Source organism: Salvelinus namaycush, chromosome 42, assembly GCF_016432855.1.
Source record: "Salvelinus namaycush isolate Seneca chromosome 42, SaNama_1.0, whole genome shotgun sequence".
NCBI classification, from domain to species: Eukaryota; Metazoa; Chordata; class Actinopteri; order Salmoniformes; family Salmonidae; genus Salvelinus; species Salvelinus namaycush.
In genome coordinates, this window is record NC_052348.1 from 9,182,474 (window position 1) to 9,202,922 (window position 20,449).

General features: G+C 42.9%; 2 protein-coding genes and 3 non-coding genes across 5 annotated transcripts; 3 read left to right on the forward strand and 2 right to left on the reverse strand.

Moving 5' to 3' along the window:
* Positions 1 to 12,076, forward strand: LOC120035018 (Krueppel-like factor luna). The gene is made up of 8 exons (XM_038981767.1): positions 1 to 481; positions 2,978 to 3,087; positions 3,321 to 3,432; positions 3,604 to 3,758; positions 6,318 to 6,408; positions 6,686 to 6,810; positions 10,020 to 10,113; positions 10,605 to 12,076. The coding sequence occupies exons 1-8, from the start codon at positions 184 to 186 to the stop codon at positions 11,585 to 11,587; spliced, it is 1,968 nt and encodes a 655-aa protein (XP_038837695.1). The 5' UTR covers positions 1 to 183; the 3' UTR covers positions 11,588 to 12,076.
* A 231-nt stretch (positions 12,077 to 12,307) lies between these two features.
* trnak-cuu lies at positions 12,308 to 12,380 on the forward strand. Its single transcript has one exon. It is a non-coding gene; the product is annotated as a tRNA-Lys (tRNA).
* Positions 12,381 to 12,703: 323 nt separating this feature from the next.
* Positions 12,704 to 12,775, reverse strand: trnam-cau. Its single transcript has one exon. It is a non-coding gene; the product is annotated as a tRNA-Met (tRNA).
* Positions 12,776 to 13,166: 391 nt separating this feature from the next.
* Positions 13,167 to 13,238, reverse strand: trnae-cuc. The gene has a single exon. It is a non-coding gene; the product is annotated as a tRNA-Glu (tRNA).
* Positions 13,239 to 17,072: 3,834 nt separating this feature from the next.
* On the forward strand, positions 17,073 to 19,622 carry LOC120034895 (DNA repair protein complementing XP-A cells homolog). Its single transcript, XM_038981544.1, has 5 exons — positions 17,073 to 17,355; positions 17,899 to 18,004; positions 18,345 to 18,510; positions 18,913 to 19,030; positions 19,468 to 19,622. Exons 1-5 carry the CDS (start codon positions 17,073 to 17,075, stop codon positions 19,620 to 19,622), a joined length of 828 nt encoding a protein of 275 aa, XP_038837472.1.
* The last annotated feature ends 827 nt before the right edge of the window (positions 19,623 to 20,449 follow it).

The following is a 20,449-nucleotide window of genomic DNA, read 5'->3' on the forward strand; positions in this document are numbered from 1 at the left end:
TGGTAGCACAGAAGAAGAAACTAAAACTACAGAGCTAGCAAACGACTGGTTTTAGTCTACTATTTATGTTTAATCACTTCGTCGTTGGCGATATTTGAAGTGAGCGTGAATAAATATATCAAATATACATCGCATGAGACTGTATTTATCGACTTTTAGTGCTCGCGAGCCAGGCGTCCAAAAATGTCGAGTCGCCTTGCGTTCCAGACACAGCTAGCTTCCATTATGGAGGTATTGGCCAATGCAGCCGTGGCAGAAATCTGCAAACTGGTAGACGACGACTATGCGGTTGTAAGTTTGCAAATGTCACAATGCCAAAGGGAGAACAAAGGTTTGAAGCGAAAGCTGAATCTTCTCGAGCTGAAGATGGCCCGTGGTTACGCCGAACGAAGGCTACGGGAAAGCGCAATGAACAGCCGTCCCAACAGCAGAGTTCATATCAACACCAATGAGAAATTCAGAGGGTCGTCTTCATCAACTGGTAAGAAGACTGTAATAGCATACCATGTCTGATACTAGTTTATTTGATTGCCGTGCTGATAAAAATAAATAAATACCACTGGAAAATAGGTCTGGGTGACATGGCCAAAATATCATCAATATAGTTTTTATTTTTGACGGTATGACGATATTTGACGGTTCTGAATAATACAAGTTCTAAATATGCTTTCTGGGTAGTGCATAAAAAGTGTAAATAAAAGTGTTTTTAATGGACTTTGTCCATTCTGATTGCTTTATACTGTTCTATCAAACTTCATCCAAAAATAATAGGACTACTGACAGTAAAGTAGTCATTTTTGTAGAACATGACATAGAATCAAAATCCTATTTTGTAGCCTCACTCTGGTACTCGACCAATTGTTACCATTTGCATACCGGTAGTTATTTGTTAATTTACAGCATTAATTTCCAGGATTTGAATAAATTTCCTGCACTAATTTATAATTGTATAATTTACACGCTAACGTTGTCTTAGTATGTCTCTATTTCTGATGGGACATGGACTCAGAACATAAATGTTTGTTGTTTCTCTATGAATAATTGTAATATTGAGAGTATAAACAAAACGAAAAAAAAAAAAAGAATTCTGGAAAATACAAAACAATCAAAACTCTTAGGCCTTATTGCTTAAATAAACAACTGACAGTCTGTGGCATCTGGCCAATATACCACAGATGAGGGCTGTGCTTAAGCACGACACAACGCAACGCAGAGTGCCTGGACACAGCCCTTAGCCATGGCATATTGGTCATATACCTCAAACCCCCGAGGTGCCTTATTGGTATTATAAACTGGTTACCAACGTAATTAGAAGAGTACAAATAAATGTTTTGTCATACCCGTGGAATACGCAGCTGTCAGCCAATCAGCATTCAGGGCTCGAACTACCTTGTTTATAATAACCATTGTTTTACAAGGTATATTGACAGAACACATCTTGTACACCAAGGATCTGGGGTTGCAGGGTAGAGAAGTGAAGAATGTGCCAGTAAGAAAGCTACCAAAAAATAATCTAAGTCGCTCATGCTAAAAAAGGTTGGAGACCGTTTTCCTAACCTTAACCTAATTCTCCTAACCTACTATGTTAATTCTCCTAACCTGCTGGGTAAGTTCTCCTAAAAAATTAGAATTAGTTAGAAAACTGCCGATTGCCATAATTTTTTTGTCATTACTGAATAATTTAATGTAACTAATCAAACATTAAAATAGCGTTATAGAATTAGTCAACATTTTTACGTTTTACGCCCAGCCCTACTGGAAAACCATCAACTTGTGTAATATTGACTTTTTCCCCCCATTGGGGCCACATATACAATCATTGGGGCCACCTACACTGAGTGTACAAAACAGGAACACCTTCCTGCAGTAAGCTGAATTCACTGTCATGTTCGTGGAACCATTTCTGGACAATCCTAGCCTTGTGGCATTATCCTGCTGGGAAAACAATCTATTCACAGATGGATACACTGCTGACATGAAGGGATGCACCTGATTGGCGACGATGTTCAGATATCCTGTTGCATTCAAACGTTGCTCCGCTTTTATCAAGGTGCCCAATGTGTGCCATAAAAACACACTCCACACCACCTCCAGCCTGTATTGTTGACACCTGGCATGATGGATGCATGTACTCGTGGTTTTCTCCATACCGTAGTCCTCCCCTCAGTGTGAAACAGCAGGAACCGGGATTCATCCAACCAGGCAATGTTTTTCCAATTCTCCCGTGTCCAGTGTTTTCGTTCCTTAGCTCACTGCAACCACAGTTTCTTTTATTTTGCTGAGAGAAGTGGAACTCTGTAAGGTCGTCAGCTGCCATACCCCATTCGTTTCACGGACCAACGAGTTGTACATTCTTTTATGGGTCTTTGGGCACCGGTGTTGTAGTGGACTGTCAGTTGACTAACTATAGCCCATCTGTTTCTCTGCACAATTCGTGTCAGCCTCCTTTGTCCTCTTTCATCAATGACCCGTTTTTGACCACTGGGATGCCATTGGCTGAATGTCCTTTGGGTGGTGGACCATTCTTGATACACACAGGAAACTGTTGAATGTGAAAAACCCAGCAGCGTTGCAGTTCTTGACACACTCAAACCGTTGCGCCTGGCACCTACTACCATACCCCGTTCAAAGGCACTTCAATATTTTGTCTTGCCCATTCACCCTGTGAATGGCACAATCCATGTCTCAATTGTCTGAAGGCTTACAAAAAATCCTCCTTTAACCTGTCTCCTTACCTTCATCTACACAGATTGAAGTGGGTGTAACAGGTCACATCAATAAGGGATCATAGCTTTCACCTGGTCAGACTCATGGAAACAGCATGTTCCTTATGTTTTGTACACTCACTGTATACAGTCATTGGGACCCACCTTTGTTTTGGTCATTGAAATCTGACAAAGCTCATCTAGGCCAATGTGACCTCGAGTCAACCTGCAATTTCTTTTACAAGTACGTTTATTTATTTTATTTATTGTAGGTGGTGTCTACGACATACAACTAGATCACCTGGGGATGTGGTCAGGAGGCCCTGGAGCCAGTAATGATCACAACAGTTCCCAGATGCATCCCAACCCCATCCGAGACAAGGTAAGTTCAAGAAACCAAAACTGTAATACTGATTGTCAAGGTCTTACACACTTCAAGAAAACAAATCTACTTGGTGGCTCACCGTTATATTCCATTATAGCATCGTCCTACAGTACACAATGGCCCGTTTGAACCATTTTGAGCACTTGGCTGCATCAGTCACCAGTAGGTCATTATCAACCATGTTGTGGTGTGTATTTATGCGGTTAATTCCTTACTTTTCGATCTTCCAGTCGCCAGATCTGCAGCTTGTGGAACCTGAGTCTCTGTTGGTCAAAGAGGAGAGGATGGAGGATCCCCTTGGAGACGCAGAGGCAGACGACGTACCACTGATCGGAGAGGACGGTGAGTGTGTTAGTCCATCTCAACTTTGGTTGCTGTGTTGCAGATACTGCAATTACTCACCCCATGCATTTGATCAACATCAACACTCCATTCTCACATTACTCAACCTGGCCATACCGTTGACTTGAGTTAACTATTAACCTGCTCTCATTCCCTTCCTCTCTCGTCCAGGAGTGGTGGAGTGTGGACCTCGTGGAGGCAGCAATAGAACCGGCCCTGGGGACTCCACATACCATCCACCCACTTCAGCCCATGGCCCAGAGCAGCTCAGCCAGCCTCAGCACCCCGAGCAGCAGCAGGGCCCCAGGAACAGGCACCGTGTGGAGGTCAGTGGCTCGGCACCTCTCCTTAAGTCTGACAGTGAACCCCAACACTCAGGACTGCTGCACCAACACCACCCTGCTGCGTTTGATATGTACAGTGGTGATGATGACAGAGGGGACGGTCTGGGGCCGCTGGGCTCGTTCTTTAATGAGAGCAACCAGGCAGAGACGGCTGGGGCTGGGCAGCCATCTTGTTCGTACAGCACAGTTGCCGAGGCTGCCGCGTCTTTTCAGTCCGGGCACCGCCGTCCACTTCCTGCTTCGGTCACCGTCCACCGCCATCTCCCGGGGAACCGAGAGGAGGTTCTGAACGTCGACTCGGAGGAGGAGGATGGAAAGGCGCCTCTGGAGAAGTGGGGTCGCGACAGTGGAATGTCTGCAATGTTTGGGGGAGGAGGCAGGTTCCAGGGTAACCATGGCAACATGGCCGCCCCATCACAATCTCACTCCAATGACATTGCGATGCCGTCGACTTCCGACGCGAACGGGTGGACACACGGCGGCGGGGGCAGAAACACTGGCGGCGGCAACACTGGCTTCCCCCTGACGAGGGGTGGCAAGGTCCCCCACAGGACCAGTGCCCGGGAGAAACTGTTCATCTGCAACTTCTGCGGCAAGGCGTTCAACCGGCCCAAGAAAGTAGAGATCCACCTGAGGACCCACACAGGGGAGAGGCCGTTCAGATGCAACACCTGTGGGAAGATGTTCTCCGAGGCTGGCAACCTGAAGAAGCACCAGAGGGTCCATACAGGGGAGAAACCCTTCCACTGTGAGCTCTGTGGGAAAGGATTTGCCTGGATACGCAACCTCAAGACCCACCACGAGAGGAACCATCCAGACGTATATCCCCCGGACATGAGCCCTAGTTTTATCCCACCTGCACCACTGCCCACTCATATGGTCAAGTGCCACAAAGAAGAACATAGGCCAATTACAGTTGACCCAGAACCGAGCAGTACGGCTGGCCCTTAAATGTACGCTGAGCGCTAATATCAATAACATGCATGTCAATCTCTCCTGGCTCAATGTAGAGGACAGATTGACTGCATCCCTACTTGTCTTTTATGAGCGGTATTGACGTGTTGAAGCACCAAACTGTCCGTTCAGACAGCTGACTACATGGAACTCTCTTCCACATCAAAGTAACTCAAGCGAGTTGTAAAATCTATTTTTTATTTTTTTGTATCAGAATAAACAACACCTTATGGCACAGCATGGACTGTGAAGACACGAGCGCATATGCTAACACGCACTCTACTCACACATGCATTGTAATATTGTAGATGTGTAGTTGTGTGATGTATTGTTTTTTTATATTTTGTGATTTGAATTCTTTTAATCCTGTTTTGCCCACCCCCTGGGCAGCAGCTAGTGGAGATCCTAATAAATACGAATACAAATTAGCAGGGGCGGGGCCCGAACTTACTCATGTAGTTTTCCTTACTCATTAAGCTAATCAAGTTTCCACTGTGTTTTAGAAACCAGACTGTTTCTAGCCAGGAGGATTCAACCTTATGCTTAAAAATGAATCAGGGGTGACCTACCATTTGTCATACTAACAGATAAACTTAACAATGCTCTACGGTCAGTCATCATGAATCACAACTCACAGGTGCCCTGATGGGTGCGCGTGGAAATGTTTTGGGGTATGATGGGTGGTTTTGATTATGTACATAAGACATTTCATATCAGTGGACTAAGGAAGGGTGAATTTGGTCCAATAAGCTACCGATTTAAAGGTATTCATGGTAAATGTCAACCTTAAAGTGTAAATCTGGAGAGGATGATGCTGGTTCTTTGTGTACATATTTAAAATTGTTCTGTATATCTAACGCTAAAGGGGATATTTGACATTGGACAGATTCACTTTTTAATAAGTTATTTTGATGCCAGTTTATGAATGAGTGGCAGTTTGTTATAGTAAACATGTATTACAATGCCTCTTCTATGTTTTTCTACATATGGAACTATTATGAATAAAATACATTCCTACACTGAGGTTTCTGTCGTTATTGAAATGAATAGGCAATAGTGGATTATATGGCGGACAAAGGAAAGCTGAAGGAATTCAAACGATTCACCAATAAGGAAAGCTGTACTGGGGCTGCTTACACGTCTGTCACACATATCTCCCACCACCTGCAAGAACACTCATAAATAGGTCATATATGTTTAATCATTATTGAGCATGACATGAGTTTATTAATCTTCCAATAAATTCTTAGTCACCTAATCTTTGTTAAATAATATCAAATCACTCAAACCATAAGGTCACTATAACCACTATATTTAATTGGAGAGGCCCAGTATTAAGAGGTTCTGAGTAACAGACATCCATTCACCAGTCAAATGATGCAATGAGATGCATATAACATATCAGTAAACATCTATAGCTACATAAAATACTTTTTGCATGCATGTAAGATGTACACGATTTGTAATCGTTGGTCCATATATTTATTCCGGTCACACAGTTCTAGTGAGTGATTTTAGAAATGAATACGATTCATTGCATAATAGTAATTGTGATATCTAATTCCTGGTCCGTCCCTGTGTTTCCAGTCTGCAGCGGTGGAGGACAGAGACCCTGACATCCTGCTGATCAAGGTGGAGAATCTGGACCCACGGGGTGGAGGACTCAGCATCCAGGAGGGTGAGTGGAGACTACAGGGGTGGAGGGCTGTGTGTGTGGTTAAAGTGGGTATTGGCAGGGCTTGATAATCAAGGGGTTAGACCTATGACACAAGTTTAGTTAGATCCCATGTAAAGACTACACTGTTGCATCCATCCCTGCCTGTTCCAGAGCATAAAGCTTTGAAAACATGTTCTAATGGCATTGATATTCCCCAAGTTTAGCTCCATCGTGAAATCTCCCATTGATTTCAACAACAGCCAGTGGTGTGATTGTGACGCTGTGTTCTCTTCTCAAGGGCCGGAGGAGTCCAGCAGAGACGACTACAGAGGAGGAGCATTACCCCTGGAGGCCACCCACCACAACTCACCCCCAGACCACACCCACCACCACCCCGGGCCGACCAGGCACCACACCACGGAGGTCAGCTATGGCCGTGTGTCATACGAGAGCCACCCCCTTCCGCTGTGGACCAATGGGGGCAGTGGTGGTTGTGGTGACGCTAGCGTCCCAGGGCCATCCTCCCTCAACCTGTCCTACCCAGCAGGCCCAGGCATGCTGATCATGGGAGGGAGGATGGGGCCTGCTGGCTCTGAGATGGGTCAGCACAGGGGTTTCACTGTAGAAGGCTCCGGAGGCTTCTCAGGTTCTATGGGTTCTAGAGAGGGGTCAGAGATGGCTGGTTATGATGTCGGAATGGGGGGGTTGGATGAGGCACAGGGGGGTCAGGAGACGTACAAATGCGGGAGGAAGAAAGTGGTAAGGAAGAAAGCATACCTCTGCAAGTTCTGCGGTAAAGGGTTCTCCTCCCCGGCGAATCTAGAACCGCACCTTAGAACCCACACGGGCGAGCGGCCGTTTGGGTGCACGGTGTGCGGGAAGCACTTCTCTCAGTACTGGAACCTTAAAATCCACAAGAACGTTCACACGGGGGAGAGGCCGTACGCCTGCCCGCTCTGTGGGGAACGCTTTGCCGACCCTAGCAATCTAAAGAAACACCAGAAACGACATCATCCTCAGCAGTAGTACTACGACATCATCCTCAGCAGTAGTACTACGACCTCATCCTCAGCAGTAGTACTACGACATCGTCCTCAGCAGTAGTACTACGACATCATCCTCAGCAGTAGTACTACTAGATTAGACTGGGGAATTATATCAACCATCTATTTCAATATGAGAAGGGCCAGGTTTTTTTCTCCTGAAAACTCAGATGGTTCTAGAATTTAACTAGGGCCAGGAGTTGTCCCTAATCACATGACCTGACCAGAAACAACTGATAGTTATAGGATAAAAATAGGACCCAGAGTTTTTCCTCTGGTCAGGTCACACGATCAGGAATAACTCTTGATCATTAATATAGACACTATATTGATATTAGTAAAGGGGTTTAGGGAAGGGTTGTTAGTGAAATCTCTCGTGGACAGCAATATTTTAATTCTGAGTGTCCGAGATTGGTGTAGTCTGGGTAATTTTGTCTTTTCTTATCTGATCAAGACAGTCCTTTTTAGTAATTAGATTGTGTTCCGGGAGTCCTATAGCTGGTGATGGTAATAAGCATATTTATTTGTTTTCTACTCATAAAGCTGTATGAAAATTATAATATGTGGTGAGAATAGTGCATATTTGATTCCCCTTGTAACACCAAGGTATATAGGTTCAACATACACCATAAACCAGTAAATGGGTTGAATTAACCATATTTGTTAGCAGTAAAGGTGTAAATATCTTGTAGGTGATGGTACTATTTTTTATTTTGAGTCCAAAATGCTCTACGCTTATAAGGGATAAGTCTATTGTGTCACAATTCTGTGAAACTTTGATTGATGTCCTTATCTTGTAATGTTAAAAGAAGATTAAAATGTTTCTTTGCAAAAACGATGAATGAATTTATGTGGTTATTAACATTACATTACTCCATCACAGGACATTCAATTTCCTCAACTGTGACACAATATCAATATCTTAAAGAGCATTCATCACATCCACAACATTTGCCTAATATGGAAGTCAAATAATTATCACTTAAAAGATATTCTCCGGTACTTTTGTATACTTTTTAGCCAGTAGTTCTGAAAGTAGCACCCACGAGCCAAAGGTGGTCCCGGAAAATTGCGTTCTACATCACAAATGTGCAGATGTGTGCACCACTTCATTGAACTCTCTCGCTTTACTTTGTGTGTGTCTTGCTAGCTGTCACTCAAATGGCGAGGGGCTGAAGCTTATTGGTTGAAACTCAAATTGTTAGGGGGCTGGCCCGCGTGGGGGTAAATGCAGGGAAAATGGCGCAACACAGCTTCCAGAAAACGAGGGATTTTGTGGATAATTGAGGTAAAACAGTAATTCTGCTCATAGATTATGCGTGTATGAACTACACATTGACACATCCCGCCCAAAGCGGAAGGTTTAAAAATTACTTACTACATACTCGCCAGTACCGGAACATGTCTTTAACAAATTTACTAATTTTAATGAATTATTATTTATTGCAGTGAAAACAGTGAATTAGACTTTCCTAAATATATTTTTGATTTACAGTACACTGAGGATACAATCGGGCGCATCCCTTCATGGCAACAATGTATCAATCTGCGAATTGCCACAAGGCTAGGATTGTTTAGGAATGGTTCCACGAACGTGACAGTGAATTCAGCTTACTGCAGTGGCCTGCCCAGTCACCAGATCTCAATCCAATTGAGCATCTGTGGGATGAGATGGAACAAGCTATTCAGAGTAGAGATCCACTACCAGCCAACTTGACACAACTGTGGGAAGCATTGGAGTCAACATGGGCCAGCATCCATGCCCTGACGAATTGAGGCAGTTCTGAGGGCAAAAGGGGGTGCAACAGAATATTACAGTAACACCTCTAAATTAAATCAAATTGTATTGGTTGCGTACACATATTTAGCAGGTGTTATCGCGGGTGTAGCGAAATGCTTATGTTTCTAGCTCCATCAGTACAGTAATACCTAACAATACAAAGAAAACCATGTAAAATTCCCCAAAAGAAAAAGAAAGGGATTAAGAAATATAGAAATATTAGAACGAGCAATGTCACAGTCCGGAATATAAATATATATGTATATGATTGTGTGTATAGACATTATGGACAGTATATGAATAGAAAAGGTGTGTACAGCAGTAATTATATAGGATGAGCCTTGACCAGAATACAGTAAATCCATATGAAGTGGGTAAAACAGTATGTAAAAATTATTTAAGTGACCTGTGTTCAATGACTATGTACATAGGGCAGCAGTCTCTAAGGTGCAGGGCTCTGGTTCCCGGGAGGTAGCCAGCTAGTAATAGTGACTAAAGTTGAGGGCAGGGTACTGGGCGAAGGCCGGTTAGTGGTGACCGTTTAACAGTCTGATGGCCTGGAGATAGAAGCTGTTTTTCAGTCTCTCAGTCCCAGCTTTGATGCACCTGTACTGTCTCCGCCTTCTAGATGGTAGCGGGCTGAACAGGGCGTGGCTCGGGTGGCTGAGGTCCTTGATGATCTTCTTGGCTTTTCTGTGACACCGTGTGCTGTAGATGTCCTGGAGGGCAGGCAGTGATGCGTTCTGCTGATCGCTATCTATCTAGTGTTTAGTTTATCTCATAGGCTATTTCTCCTCTCTTCTTCCTAGCCTGCAGCTCCTGAATCAACTCCATCAACACTAAGACTGGGACAGAACCTGGGAAGTATCACAGCAACAGGAGGACCTGACATGACAGCAGAGTGTAAGTGGAGAATGAAAATAAACCAGGAATGCATGACAACTGTGTCGGCGCCCACCAGACAGTGTCCCTGACCTCCTCACTCATAATAGTTTACTAAAAGCTATTTTCTTAATGAGGCAAACGAGGCCAGTTCAGCCCCCCTTTAAGTTGAATGCACTAACTGTAAGTCGCCTTGGATAAGAGTGTCTGCTAAATCAGGGTTTTCCAAACTCGGTCCTGCTTTGGTTTTTGGTTTGGTTTTTGCCCTAGCACTACACTAATTCAAATAGTCAAAGCTTGACGATGAGTTGGTTATTTGAATCAGTGCTAGGACAAAAACCAAAACGTGCACCCAGGGGGGACCCCAGGACTGAGTTTGGGAAACCCTTACTAAAGTGTACATGTAAAAGCCCTCTCTAGCTTATCATCCTTTACCATGTCTTTTAACTCAGAATGAGCATCTGAACTAGTATTTACAATAAACATGTACCTTTTCTATGATCTTTATCCAGGTACTGGAGAGTCCTCCTCACAAAAAGGTATTGGAACCACTAGTCCCGCAGTGAGCCTAGGTAATAAAGCCAATATGCCCAAGGGAGCATCAGACAACACACCTCCATCCCAGACCACACAGCAGCTCAGCAAGCAGAGAGCAGCCAACACGCTAGGCTCTGAGTACTCAATGTTTGAGCTGGAGACCTTCTTCACGCGCTGGGCCCCAGACACACCGGCATCAACATCGCCCTCCGGTGGTCCCTCGTGCTCCTACACCGACAACACTACGGACAATGATCCAGACTGCCTCATAGTCGACCCAGAGCCTCAGCCCCAGCTCCTCTCAGCGACTGTCAGGCCCACAGGGGAGGGTGTGCCTTTCTCTGGGCATCAGGGAGTACAAACAGCCACTCTGGGTGTGGGTGGGGGCATCCAGGGGCATCCCACATGGAGCAGGGCAGCCATTTTGAGAGCGTCTCAACAAGCACATCAGCGGCAGCTTCAACGACGCCTCAGAGCACAGCAGCTACAACAGACTCACCCAGAAAACCCAACTACCTCCACCACCAACACTAGTACCGGTATGTCTTCCCAATCCCTTCACTCCCTGGTAGGTCTACCACCAGGAAGAGGGGCCACGGCCAAAGGCTTTGCCCACATCGAGGTGAACCTGGCTGGGCAGCAGGCAGCCCAGCTGGCCCAGCAGCACTGCGATGCGGCCGGGAGGAGAAAGAGCTACGTGTGCCGAGCCTGCGGTAAGGCCTTCACCGGTCAGTCCAACCTGGAGGCTCACCAGAGGGTACACACAGGGGAGAAGCCGTTCAGGTGTGCCACCTGTGGGAAGATGTTCTCAGAGGCTGGCAACCTGAAGAAGCACCAGAGGGTCCATACAGGGGAGAAACCCTTTGCCTGTAGCCACTGTGGGAAGTGCTTCGCCTGGATATGCAACCTCAAGACGCACCAGCAGTCAGTCTGTGGAGATGGGGGAGAAGGGGTGTGAGGCATAAAATTAGAATCAGTAGACTGGACGGACATGGTTCAAAAATCTACGATAGAATATTGCTGACACAGACATCAACGGGAATTCATTCTAATCGTAATGATGTGAGACCGACAACCCCCCAAACCTCCAAAACAAACACTACAATATAAAGGAAATGTAAAAGGGATTAGCAGAAAGTTGTCTTTACAGGTGACACTTTTGTCCTCTGTTCAGCTCCAGATCGTTGTTACAGTAGTTAAACTAAGGGGCTTGTAATTTTATTGCCAACATAAAAATCAGGCAATTATTAGATAAAGTATCTTTATTTGAAACTGAAATGTGGAATTAATATTGAATATCATGTGCATATTATATGAACAAATGTGTTCCAAGACATGTCTTTTTTTATATTATTAGGATAACCTTTTTTTTTATTTGCATGATTTGACATGAATAATTGTCAATCTGTGTCACATGCAATAGCAAGTAATGTGGCCACAGACAGTGACATCAAAATAAACATATTTTCTTAACACAATAAGGTAGTACTAAATATTCGCATCGATTATGAACTATTCTGTTCTTTTGTGAGAACAGCAGGTTAGTTTGAAAATCAGCTTTTGTTATTGGGGCCTAGTCAATGTGTAATACTAAATGCAACCGCAATGTGGCAATATTTTATTTTCTGATTTTCCCGCCGTGCTTTCAAAATCATCTGCAAATATAGACTGCTGATAGGCCCGGCTAGCTCAGTCGGTAGAGCATGAGACTCTTAATCTCAGGGTCGTGGGTTCGAGCCCCACGTTGGGCGCAGTTTTTTCTTTAAACATTTGAAACGATAAAATCATACATTTTGCACTTACGGGTGGAAGTGCGTTGCATAAGGACTACTTTGTATGTAATTCCGCTACCTTAGCGATCGCTTCATACTCCATACCCCAACATACCCCAACATCGTGGAAAAGAAACGCTAGTGGGCGTGGCGTTTGGCCGGAGCGATGTGGATAGGAAACAAGTCATGTAGCTACGTACAATACAGGCATTTTTCTATCTCTTCCCTTAAAAATATCATTAATATAACATACGCAATACATGATGTATAATTACACCACAATCCATGATGGTGAAAAAGATTAGCAGAGGATGGTTTCGATCCATCGACCTCTGGGTTATGGGCCCAGCACGCTTCCGCTGCGCCACTCTGCTCCGGAGCTTGTAAATAAATAATTGTGCTAATAAACCTAAGGGGGCGGACACGTAACTTTGTTATCAGCTGCAGTATTTCTTTGCCACTCTTTTCTTTTTTCTATATTATTAGTTTATATTTGTTTTTGTACCCATCATTTGTCATCATTACAGTTCAATACATTCCTACACTTCCCTTTCAAAAACGATTAGCTACCTTTTCAGAAGGTAAACATGTAACAATATTCTTGTTACAGGTATACAATGCGCATAATATATAATGCATATCTATTTTATACGGGCTTTAGGTGGTCTATTCATGCGTCCGAAAATTACTAACAAAGATTTTTATAACTTTGTTCAAGCTGTGTTACAAAATGCATGCGGTTACAAGACTGAAGAAAACATGTTGTTCCCTGACCGGGAATCGAACCCGGGCCGCGGCGGTGAGAGCGCCGAATCCTAACCACTAGACCACCAGGGAAGGCTAGCAATCTAGGTACAGTTTAACTATTGATCTGTGTTATTCTCCGAACCCTGTTTTTCCAACTACTTGATCGTTTTCACAGTGAAAACAATCTTCACTTGAATTTGATTGATCAACTCGAGCAGCTCTCCTGCATTCATTTACATAAATTGTATCCTTTTGGGTTACTGCAGTTTAGTTTTGTGGTACTCTAACTTTGCCCATTCAGAGGGCTGTAAGAAAACGTTGGTTTACTGATGTAACCTCGGTTCTCTGAGTAGAGTAACGAGTCGCCAAACGACCGATAGTAACTTCCCCTTCACGCGATGTGATTGAAAGCTTAATATCAAATAATTTTACAGTCATGCCACACCCTTACTGTACCCGCGTGACCTGTCATTGTAAAAGGCATCTGATATACTTAAGCAACAAGGCCCGAGGGGGTGTGGTATATGGTCAATATACCAAGGCTAAGGGGTATTATAAATTAGTTACCAACATAATTACAGCAGTAAATATAAATACACCTCATGTAGCCTAGCCCATAGGCCTATATGTTTTGATAAGGTTTGTATCACAACGAAAGTGGCCAAATAACTTCTTAAAATTAAGCACATTAATCCGCTTTAGAAGGGAGCCTAACTGGCATACGTAAGCAGCGTGTGAGTTTCAAGTTTGGGGAAGATCGTTTTCACCATAAAATTCACCATTATAATAAAAGCATTACATGCATAATTGCATTTGCGGTCACTTTTGATAATGGTGTTTTCCCACTAATGGAACATTCGTGCTTATAGCCTGCTGCAGTGTGCGCATTGCTGCGTTTATCATGTGAAGAAATAGCCTAATAGTTTATCAACATGTTAAGCTAATCGTTCTGATCTGTTGTGTCAGCCTCATTGTTTAAACAAGTTTTTTTTGATGCTAGTGGTTGTATTAATTTGTCCCAGACCATGTTTTAAATATTTATTTCTCGCACAGAATAGAATAGGTCAACTTCTGTACACTGGGTGATAGTAGGTTCCAATATCTTCAATATGCACCTTGGAATTGGATAAGGATGCACGCAGTTGCGTCCCCAATGTGTCTGTCTTCACTTGTAGCCTGTGAGAAAGACCCGATCACGTGATGGAGAGCCATGAGAGTAACAGGTGCTTCGCAGCAATCAGGGAGAAGGGAATTATTTATTATATTTAGCCCAAGGGCACAATGACCACTGGCCGCAAAAGGCATGGATTCTTTTAGGGTGCATAATGGCCACACAAAAAAAGGATGCTGCCGGGAAATTTGAGGCATTATCAAGTGCTTGTCAAATTGTGAATGAGAGACTGATGAAGTGTGTACGCCCTGCACAAAAAAACAAAGCAGCGCTCATGCCTTTCAAGTTACTTTTTTCAAATCATCATTAGAGTCGCATCATGCAGCCTTACAATGTATTACAAATCACATAATACTAAATGGAGTGTCTCGGTTTTACATAGAGAATAGTACGAAATGCTCTGAGACCAGGTTGAGAAAGCGCATGTGATTCTCCAACACACTTGGGTGAAACAATAGCCAATAGAAAGGCAGTCTTGACTGAGAGCTCACATAGCTCAATTGAAGACGGGCTCAAATGGTGGGCTCATAAATTATCGTAGGACAACATCTAACTCCCATGAGGGTACTGAAGGAGCCCTGGGGGGCAGTAGCCTGCTGGCACCTTTCATGAATTGCGATGCTAAAGGGTGTGCCTGCGCTGAAGACGTCTATATCGGTCCACAAATACAGGACTAACAAAGGACCAGTGCACTACTTTTGTGATTTAAAAAAAAAAAAAAAGGTATTGCAATGTTTACCAGCATTTGTAACTTCAGTCTGAAAATTATCTGTACAAAACAGTTAATCTGATAATACTTGTGGAAAATAAAAAATGTGCTTGATATGCCTATATGTTTTACAGTTTCTTGAAATACTTTGCAAATTCAACTTTTTTCTAATGTGAAAACTAAAATGGTCTATTCATTATTTTTTAATAGATGCTCTTTTGCAAGTGCCATGCTCTACCAACTAAACCACGTCATCACAAATCACTTGATGTCTCAATGTACTCAATGACTGGATTGTACATTGTTTTTCTTCATGGTGATGTAAAGTCTACAGGTACAAACGTAGATGATCAGCTTATGTACAATACATGAATGTACATTTACATGAAGGGGTTTGTAAGAATGGTACGTTAATACTGCACAAAAAGTGGTTGTTTCCATGTTATTTGATCAAGAAAAATCTTTAATTTGATGTGGATGTTTTGTGTCTTTGGACATAACTTTGCACCTTTTGATGTAAATGTTTGAGGACAGGGTTTTGTTCTTTCTGGATCCCATTAGAATGACAATTCCAGAGAAAGGGACAGGGCAACAACTCTTACAATTCCAGCTATTGAGTCCTGCAAGATAGTGTTCTTAATTAGGTAACTACCTTTTTGCCAAAGCAGAGATGCTGATTTTTTTTTGTTGCTTTCGCTACAGATGCCTATATCGGTCTGCTAACACTAGTAAAGACCCAGTGCACTACTTTTGTGAACAAATCTTTTTTTATTCATCTTTTTTTTGTATTCTGATTTTTCAGGTGGTGCTGCAGCACCCTCAGCACCCCTACTTCCTGTGGCTATGCCTGGAATAGCTCAAGAAAGAGGCTAGACTGTTCTGGAGTGGCCAGCGAAGAGTCCAGATCTGAGTCACATCCCTAACCTATGGCGAGAACTGAAAACAGCAGTTGGTGGAGGGCACCCCTAAAACATTGAAGAATTAGAGCAGTTTGCTGCTGAAAACTGGGCCAAATTGCCAGGTAGAAAGGTGCAGCAAGCCCATTGATGTCTACAAGAAGTATTTGTCAGGAGTTATCTTGGTCAAAGGCTGTGCAACCAAGTACTAGCTCCTGGGTGCCAATAGTTTTGCCAATGCCATTTTTCTTTATTTTCTAAATTAAAATTAAAATTGTAAACTTAAGTTTACAAAAAAATATATATATATGGCCGCAACTGTATGACTGAATTGTTGACAACACACTATATTATGCAACATAAATGGGTTAAACCCCATTTCATGCCCCATGGGGTTAATAATCAATATTCAGACTAAAGGTTGCCTATAAAATAATGCCTGTAATAGTAATAAAAACTGCACTTGATGATTTACAATCTCAAAATGTGTCCGGAACATGTGGGAAACACATGATCTTAAATTCAAGAAAAACATTTGGGGGGATATTGCACACTACACAACACCTGAAAACTCATTCATTTCAATGTAATTGAAAATTAATGTTTGGACATACAAAATTACCATAATGTTCTCAAATTCAAGATCAGTCTTCATTTAACAATGCTTAACTACCTATGAAAGCCATTGAAGCAGACCTAAAGTAATTTATGTAATATATTTTTTTACAAGCAAAAATGTTATGCAAATTGCCATTCTAATATGTAATTGCTAATATGAACCTCTTGACTTCTCAACCGTCTGGTAGAGCTCTGTAATTTCCTAATTAAACATCAAGTTGAAAAAAAATGATATTGGAAGTTCTTATTAGAGTTTACAGTGGAATAATTTGTTCAACATGTTTTTCTAGAAGTGACAGTTAAGGGTTAAGATGTGGTTTTGTTTTTGTGCAAAAGCACAGGTGGATTGCCACTCTCACAGCTGTGTACGGGCTAAAAAACAAGCTCAAAACATCTCTGCCCTCCTTTCAACCCTGCCAGCTGTCTTTCTGGTAAACATCTTCAATGTATTGCAATTTCCAAGACACTGGAGAGTGTAACCTACAGCTATCTAGTGTAGCAGCTAGCTAGCTCCAGTCCTGCGTTTTGGGATGGATCTGTTGGAGCTCCCCACGCGGATGAATGATCATGCTGCTTCTCCCCCTTCGGAGCCCAAAGCCAAGAACTGCGATCTGTCCCCCGCTATGAGAGCCAAGATCGAACGGAACAGACAGCGGGCTGTGATGCTGAGGCAAGCCCGCCTGGCCAACAGACCATCGGCTGGAGAGGGGGGTGGAACCTCGGACAAAGTCGCCAAGACAGTCGACTCTGGGGGAGGGTTCTTCATTGATGAAGAGGAGAAGCAAAGGACCAAGAAAGTGGTGCATCAACCAGGTATGTGGATTTATAATCAATTAAACATTGCCGGGGGCTTCCGACTATAGCACCTTGGCTAAACTCTCCTCCTAGCACTCTTTCCAAACTGATTATAAATTAGATATACTGTGTGTGTGTGTGTGCGCGTGTGTGTGTGTGTATATATATATATATTTAAATGATAGGCTACCCGAAACTTTGACCCAAGTTAAACAATTTAAATGCAATGCTAGCAAATACTAATTGAGTGTATGTAAACTTCTGACCCACTGGGAATGTGATGAAAGAAATAAAAGCTGAAATAAATCATTCTCTCTATTATTAATGACATTTCACATTCTTAAAATAAAGTGGTGATCCTAACTGACCTAAGACAGGGAATTTTTACTAGGATTAAATGTCAGGAATTGTGAAAAACTGAGTTTAAATGTATTTGACGAAAGTGTATGTAAACTTCCAACTTAAACTGTCCTTATATATATAAATAAGAGCGTCTGCTAGCCTGCTGTATGTGATGTAGACAGTGTTGAGCTTTACTGCTCTCTCTGACTGTCCTCCTAGCCCCTGTGATAAAGGCAGACTATCTGGTGTGTGATGACTGTGAGAAGTCGTTTATGGATTCCTACCTTAGCAACGGCTTCGATCTGGCAGTCTGTGACAACTGCAGGTAAAACCAGTGCTCTTCCTTCTTGTGTCAATGACATCAGAATATGCAAATATACAGATATTGTGTTACTTATATTAGCCTTGTATTTAAGCTTGAAGGATATAAGAATAATAGCCTGGTCCAGATTTGTTTGTGCTGTCTTGCCAACTGGTCATTGTCACGCACACCACTATTACCATAGGAGTTGGTAAGACAGCACAAACTGATCTGGGACCAGGCTATAAGAATAGAGGCTGCAAATGAGACAGCACAAACTGATCTGGGACCAGGTTATAAGAATAGAGGCTGCAAATGAGCTAGTATTCTGTTATCTCTTTCCACTACGAATGTTCCCCACCAGAGACTACGAGGTTAAACACAAGCTGATATCCCGTACGGAGGCTAAGCAGCTCTACCTACTGAAGGACTGTGACCTGGACCAGAGGGAGCCAGTGCTGAGGTTTGTCCTGAGGAAGAACCCACACAACCCTCACTGGGGAGACATCAAACTCTACCTCAGGCTGCAGGTAGGATGAGCTCACAGCCATTATTACTGCTTTTAACTCGCTGCTTTTCCTCATCTTGGCTGTGTCTGATGCCTCTTCCAACGTGCTTAGAGAGGAAGATGAGGAAGCAAGTCTTTGGTGGCTAGTGATGTTTCAGACACAGCCCTTGTCTTCACTTGCCACTGTAGTAGTGTTCCCCTACTATTGTTTACAGCCACCCCATAATGTGTTCGTGGGTCATGTTTATTAGGCAACAAACAGAAGAAAGCATACAGAGATAGGGAAGGAATACCTAAACTTGTCTATGAGACATTTTCATTAACGTTTTCCGTTTCTAAGCTTTTTCCGTTGCGTGCCCTAATGAACATGACCCAGGTGTATTTAGGTTAGATGAGTAAGCATGATGTTGTGCTGTGTTCCCAGGTGGAGAAGCGCTCCTTAGAGGTGTGGGGCTCTGAGGAGGCCCTGGAGGAGGCCAAGGAAGCAAGAGAGGAGAACAGGGAGGTGCAGAAGCAGAAGCGCTTCAACAAAAAGGTTAAAGGTCAGTAACACTGTAATTGTTTTATTTATTAAACATTAATTAAATAGTGGAATTGAGACAGACAATAGGCTTTACAGACAACGGAACGACTGTGTTCTGATCCTCACTCGGACACAATGCCACTGAATCACAAAGTCTTCTTTTTCTCTTAAAAAAAACTCTCAGAAAGACGCACCCCCCAGTAGATTGTAGAAATCAGGTGATTCAGTTATATTTCTTTATTATTGACTTAAAAGAAAAACCTGCACACATCTCGCTTGAGATTATTCAGTTGATGTATTTTAAGTCAATAATACTGAAACAAACTATATTAAATAAATACAAATGAACCAAATAATTCCCACACACCTGCAACAAGTAAACCTCAAATGTGCGACTGCTGTTCTTATTTTTCTATTTACAATTGATTGTGTTACGATTGTCGCTGTGGCGGCCAGAGCTGCGTTGTGCGGTGAGGAGAAGCATGTGGACCAAGGGAACCAGTGCTCACCAGCACGAGTACGGCCCTGAGGAACAAGTGGATGAAGAGGAGGATCTCTACAGGAAGGTCTGTAACACATGTGGACACGAACTGACCTATGAGAAGATGTAGCCTTGTGTCCTTTAAACCTTATCCCGGGGGACCACAGGGGAGTTATTATTTTGTGGACCCCTGTACTTGACACATGCCTTGAAGCAAGGAGGCCTACCTGAAATCATGTCTCAGCACATGCCATACACAACGCAGACATACATCAGTATTTCTCTCTTACAACATGTTGTGCTCAGAAGCTGGTGTTAGCTGTTATACGATCAAATATGAACTGTTAAGCATATTAACTTCCCTTTTCTATAGACCATTTGTAAAATCATGTAATATGTCAAAGGATTTGCATGTCTGAAATGACTTTTGAAATTGTAATGAAAAATGAATATTTTTCCATAATGTGATCACTTTTTTTGCAATAACTTGAACATTTAGTTGGATTACTGTGGATGGGTGAAGCCAGGATTCAATCCTGACCGCAGAAGATCCGCGTTGTAGCGGTAAATTAACTTGCCTTATTATTCTGAGGTTGGCGGTTCAATCCCCATTTAATATTTTTCACAATTCTAAATATTTAAAGAGAACATTTAAATGTCAGATACATTTGAGGATCAGATAAGATCTGTGTTCTGTAAATCTGGGACCAGTTTTTCAAAAGTTATCTGATCGGATTTCAGCAATCGGATCGGATTAAATGCATAGAAATAGAATGACCCGATTGCTGAAATCCGATCACATAGCTTTTGAAAAACTGGGCCCAGATGAGTCAAAGCTCAACTGCTTAGCCTTCCCTGAGTATTAAGAAACAATGTGATGTTGGGAAAATGTGCAGGTGGCTCAGTGCTTAACTAAACTGTCTTAGTACCCTGAGGTTGTGGGTTCTAATCTAGATG

Coding starts and splice junctions, on each gene's coding strand:
- LOC120035018 (XM_038981767.1), top strand. CDS start 184: ATGTCGAGTCGCCTTGCGTTCCAGACACAGCTAGCTTCCATTATGGAG. Junction 482..2,977: donor AGGGTCGTCTTCATCAACTG/GTAAGAAGACTG, acceptor TATTTATTGTAG/GTGGTGTCTACGACATACAA. Junction 3,088..3,320: donor CCAACCCCATCCGAGACAAG/GTAAGTTCAAGA, acceptor TCGATCTTCCAG/TCGCCAGATCTGCAGCTTGT.
- LOC120034895 (XM_038981544.1), top strand. CDS start 17,073: ATGGATCTGTTGGAGCTCCCCACGCGGATGAATGATCATGCTGCTTCT. Junction 18,511..18,912: donor AACTCTACCTCAGGCTGCAG/GTAGGATGAGCT, acceptor CTGTGTTCCCAG/GTGGAGAAGCGCTCCTTAGA. Junction 19,031..19,467: donor CTTCAACAAAAAGGTTAAAG/GTCAGTAACACT, acceptor TGTGGCGGCCAG/AGCTGCGTTGTGCGGTGAGG.